This window comes from Mastomys coucha, unplaced genomic scaffold (genome assembly GCF_008632895.1).
Source record: "Mastomys coucha isolate ucsf_1 unplaced genomic scaffold, UCSF_Mcou_1 pScaffold14, whole genome shotgun sequence".
Classification (NCBI taxonomy): Eukaryota; Metazoa; Chordata; class Mammalia; order Rodentia; family Muridae; genus Mastomys; species Mastomys coucha.
In genome coordinates this window covers 28,139,560-28,145,196 of record NW_022196896.1, presented here as the reverse complement: position 1 = coordinate 28,145,196, position 5,637 = coordinate 28,139,560, and the positions used below count along the sequence as shown (strand labels likewise).

Below are 5,637 nucleotides of genomic sequence, written 5' to 3'. Positions count from 1 at the left end.
GAGGGAGGGAACATGGGTTTGTTTTTGTTTTTGCTTTTTATTTTATTTATTTATTTATTGGTTTTTTGAGACAGGGTTTCTCTGTATAGGCTTGGCTGTCCTGGAACTCACTCTGTAGACCAGGCTGGCCTTGAACTCAGAAATCCGCCTGCCTCTGCCTCCCAAGTGCTGGGATTAAAGGCGTGCACCACCACTGCCCAGCTATTTTATTTTATTTTATTTTTTGGAGGGGAACCTGGGAAAGGAGATATTGTATGGCATGCAAATAAAGAAAACATCTAATAAAAAAAATGACCTAGAATTCCTGATCTCTATCTATCTATCTATCTCCCAAGTGTTGAGATTATAAATGCATGGCTGGCTTGTAGTAACCTTTGGTCTTTCGTTACACACTTTCTTGTAACTGGTTCAGACATAATCTCTCTAGAAAACTGTCCCAGGTAGTTAAACTAACTCTGTCTTCCACCTTCTTCAAAACTGGACTTTTAAAAAACTGGGTCTGCCTCTAGCTGGTACCACTGGCAATATATACAGAATATATTCAAAGGCAAAAGTACCTTCAAACTACACATACACGTTTTACCAATTCCATCATGTAACTTAATATCAGGTACTTCCTTTCATGTTGTTTCAGCATTTATTTCAGTTTTTTGTACAATACAAACACAGAACATGATTAAGCCATATATCGTACGCATTACACATATATACAACAAAGCACTTAGAATCCTGGTCTGATCAACAGCATGCAAATGTATATCTACTTCAATATTTATACAGATTTTTTTGTTTTACATATTTTTAGGAGCAGAATAACAGCATAGTATTCCATTATAGGACATACCACGATTACTAGTGCCCGTCTGCATACACGCACACAGACACACACACACACACACACACATACCCACATACATACCTACCCCCCACCCCCCACAGACACACCCACGCAGACACCCACACACAGACACACACAGAGACACACATACACACAGACACACACAGACTCCCAGAGACACACACAAGGACACACACACACACACACACACACACACACACACACGGTGGTGACACACACGCACACAGACACACACACATGGGGACACACACACAACACACACACACACGGACACACACACGGCGGCAACACACGCGCGCGCGCGCGCGCGCGCGCACACACACACACACACACACACACATACACACGGGCACACACACATACACACACACACAGACACACACACACAGACAGACAGACAGACACACACACACACACACACACACACACACAGCAGTCTCCTCTTGACTCCCTGACACCCCCCCCCGGGGGGGGGGCCTGGCATGGTGGGCGTGGCTCCGGGGTAGGCGGGACTCCGACCGGAGGGCGCGGCCGCGGCTCCTCCCCTCTCCTCCGGCGGCGCCGGCGGCGGCAGCACTTCCGGGTCGGCGCGGAGGCGGGGCGGAGGCGCCGTGGCTGTTATTGTTCCGAAGGGCTGGGCCGCTGTGATCCGCGCTCTGCGCTGTCAGTTCGTCCCGCTGCCCCTCGGCCTTTGCTGCTGGCTCTGACGGCGGCCGACGGCGGGCGGGGCCCGGGTTCGCGGCCGAGCGGCGCCGGTGAGGGCGCGAAGGAGGCGCACAGCGGGAGGAGGAGCCGTGAGCCTGGCACGGAGCGGCCGCGGCCATGGCGTACGCCTATCTCTTCAAGTACATCATCATCGGCGACACAGGTGAGGCCGGCGGCGGGCGGTGGGGGACCGGGGCGGGCAGGCGGGGCAAACGGCGGCGGCGCCGGTAGGCGCGGGTCGGGCGGCGCGGCGCCTCCCTTCCTCCCATCCTCCCTCGGTCCCCTGGCCGCCGCTCCATTTCCGCAGTGCTGGCGCTGGTGACGTGGGCGCTGCAAGCGGCCGCGGCCTGCCTGGGCCTTCCCTGCTCCGCCGCCCGGGCCCTCCGCAGCCCGGGCCCGCGGCAGCCGTTTGCCACTCCCGGAGAGGGTGACAGCAGGGCGGCCGTCCCCGGGGGCCGCCGCCTCGACTGTCTCCGCGGCCCGGGGAGGGAGAGGGAAGTCGAGCGAATTAGAGCGTGACAGGCCCCAGTCGGATTTTTCTCCCCGGTCCCACCTTCTCGACCTGCACGCTTCCGACTAGGCCATGGCAAGACGCACCCTGAAGTGGGATAGCCTGTTGAGGAGAGGGGAAAAAAAATTAAAAAAGGAAAGAAAAATTTTTTTTGAAACCTCAACCTCCAAGTCCGAATAAGTGAGATCACATGACTCGATGGCAGGGCAATTCTTTTCGGGGTCACTAAAGCACTGTAGACCTCTGGCGACTTTTGCCACGTGTAAGCTGAGGTTATTTGATTTGATAGTAATGCAAGGCATTATCTAGGTGTGAGCATACTGTGGGTATGCTGATTGTCTACTGATATTTTTTTCATTTTTTTCAGTGGTGTCAAGTCCAGGATCACAACTGCTAGTTTTCAGGTGACCTCGTGTAAATTTGTAGCAAAAAAGAAAAAAAAAATTAGTTCCCACTTAAAAATAGCATCCTAATAAGTTTCTCAAGCAAATAAGCAAGCTTTTCATGAAATACTTTGAATACCTGCGATTTGAGCCTTATTTGGAATCTAATAATAAACATAAAACTTATTTAGGTGTTAAAACTATTAATACACCAGAGTCTTGATTTCAGTGGTGACTGTTGCACAACCTGGACCCCTTACACAACTCTGTAAATGTAGAAGCAGCTTGAGGTTGCCCTATGATTTAGCAGGTTCTATAAGTAACTCTGGAAGTATGTTGATTGCTGCCTAGTAAAAACTTCCTGCTGTAAATACAGTTTTTCAGCAAGGTTTGTGTGTGTGTGTGTTTGTGCGTGTGTAAGGAAACTGGATGGTTTTCTATGCAAGGTACTGGATAATGCTGGATTTTGTAAACTGGAAAAGTGGTATCTAAAATAAAAGTACTGAGTTATTTAAAAAAAAAAAAAAAAAAAAAAGTAAAATTGGAGATGTCAGATTAACTACAGTATGCCTGGGTTTGTGTAACAGGAATAACTGACCACGTGGTGGTCTCAGCAGCAGCAAAATTGAGGTTGAGAATTTGCAGGGTATCTTGTTTTTACTGGTGATCTACTGTGGATTGACAAAGGAACGTGCAGGAAACGGGAGGACAAATATTAACGAGCTGGTGCTCTGTTCTCAGGATTTGTCCCCATCTGAAAACAGCCCCTGTTTGAAGGGAAGACATTCCTTTCTTGGTCTGACCTAGTTCTGGCATTTGACTGCTTGACACAGGGCTGTGGAGGAGCACTTTGTCCAGCAGTTTAACATCAGTTCAGTCTCATCTATCTTGTCAAGACAGTTCTCTTGCTCATGTATGCCTTTGCCTTTTTGGTCCTGAGTGAGCTAAAGCACCTCCTGCTCTCCTGCATCACCTTGCTGTTGCCTGGGAGGCCCGGTTGCTGGCTTCTGAGGCTTTCCTTGGTCCCTCCTCCTCCCTACTTGGCCCACCTTCTGCCATTATCTTTACCTAAGAAATGTTGTTAGACTTTTAATTAAAGCCTTACCCAGGTCTTCCATAGTACCTATAGAATCAACATATCTTGACCTCATATATGCCAGTATTCTCCTGGTACCTTGGTTAGGAGTAACTGCTTCTTTTCTGTATTATATTTCTCAATTTCTATCACTTTCCTGATGTTTGTTCCAGACTTATTTTGTAGGTATTTTTGTAGGCGTCTGCATTTGCTTATGTACTTCTTGAGGGTAGAGAAGGTGTTCTGTGTGCTTTAGGATGAACCTAGCCAAAGGTAGATCTCATATAGTTAATCAGGAGCCAAATGGACTATATTTCAACTACTATGCATTAATAATTTTGATTTTTAACCCCAATTCTGCTACCTTTTTGTTCAGTGTTTTTGCTTGAAAATTTCTACCATTTTATTTCATAGAGAGCATACTAGCAGGTATAATGTGATTTATAAAGTGGAAAGTGTTTTTGCTTTGAGCAAGCCTAGCCTAGTAATATAAGCACATAATTATTAACATAAAAAGCCTACTTCAGGAACCTAACATGTCTGTGAGTTTTTAACTTCATCATGAGTCCTGTCCCTCATCAGATACACAAATGCACAAGCCAGTTGTGTTTACGTGAAGTTAAAATGCCTAGACTGTGGTAGAACTGCCTTTCCTTCCCTATTGTATTATAATGGTCTTGTCCTCCCCTGTCCCATTCTCTTTTCCTCTACTCTTCTTTCCCACTCCACCAGCATTTTAAATGATCTTTTTTATTAGGAAGGCTTTTCTTCTCACTATTGTGTGAAAAAGTTTGTGTGCCTTGAAGGGGGATTCTTACTGAGGAGATGACATTTAAGCTGAAACTAAATAATGAGCACAGATTGGGTGACCTAGGGTAGGGATTTGAGAACTAATCACTAATGCAATCCTCTTTGTTCAAGATTTCATTATTTGTACTGTTGAAATGATGAAATCTTAAATTTTTAAAATTTTATGGGTGTGTGCATGTGTGTTGGTGTGTGTGTGTGTATGTGTGTGTGTTTATACTATGTGCATGCCTGATGTCTGCAGAGACCAGAGAGGGTGTCATACCAGGTCACCTGGAACTAGAGTTAAGCTACTGTGTATGGCTATTGGGAGCTAAATCCATGATCTCTGACAGGGCAGCAAGTGGCCTTAACCACTGAGCTGTCTCTCAAAGTACCAAAGTAAGGAATCTTGTAGGAAAGAAAAAAATCTTAAAATATTAATATGTTTATAAATAAGCTCCCAGTCCGAGAAACTCCTTGTCAGAGTTACTCATTTGTCTCCACACTCTGCTTTGATATCAAGGTTTGATGTTTGTACCAATTGTTGGTCAAACAATTGCAGAGCAGAATTATAGATCATGCACCCCAAAATGCAAAGTCTTATTTATTTGGTGAAAATTATTTTGGAGCACTGGTTCACCAAACTGTTGACACCTGGGAATCTGACAGAGTTGCTCTTGTGGAATGAAGTGGGTAGTGACCTTTCCTGCAAAGAGGAAGAGCCACCTAGCAGTGAGGTGTCATGATTCCAGAGTTGTCTCCAGTGTTAAATTCAGTAGAAATCAGACTTTGGTGGAGTGGAATGGTATGGTTTGAGTGCTGGATTAGGAGGTAAATGCAGAAAGCAAGTTATAAAAATGTTAGTGTCTATGTTACTACCTGTGTGCCTGGTCCAGCCAGGTTCCCATAGTCACTGCCAACTGTATTTCATGTTTTGGAGTGTTTGGGAGAAGTTTTCAGTTAGCGATAATCACTCCTTGAGTAAATCTCTGGGCTATTCCCTCCTACCACATGCAAAGCATATGCCATTTCACCTGGCTGCTCATCCTCAGGCTTTGTCAGTGCTGTGGAAGTCAGGGCCACATAGATCCTCTTCATCTCATCTCATCTCTCTCTAACTTACCAATTTTCTGTTAAACCTTCCTTCCCACTTGGTTTCATCCACTTGGCTTATTTACAAGCTTTAAAATACTCTCTACATTTTAGCTGTTCTTATAAGTTAAAGATGCTGGATTCCCTGGGCTGCCACACCTAGGTAGCCAGGTCTTGCTTCTTCTTCTTGCTTTTTACACTTTGCTTTTTTTTTTTTTTTTTT

The 5,637-nt window shown here is 45.8% G+C and overlaps 1 protein-coding gene across 1 annotated transcript in view; it reads left to right on the top strand.

Annotated features, from left to right (window-relative positions):
* The first annotated feature begins 1,400 nt into the window (after nt 1-1,400).
* The window catches only part of Rab2a (RAB2A, member RAS oncogene family), a 70,946-nt gene continuing 66,709 nt past the window's right edge, over nt 1,401-5,637 (top strand). Inside the window, exon 1 of the mRNA XM_031366676.1 lies at nt 1,401-1,727. Within this exon, the coding sequence (XP_031222536.1) occupies nt 1,682-1,727 (46 nt within the window). The 5' untranslated portion in view covers nt 1,401-1,681. The remainder of the gene's footprint in view (nt 1,728-5,637) is intronic.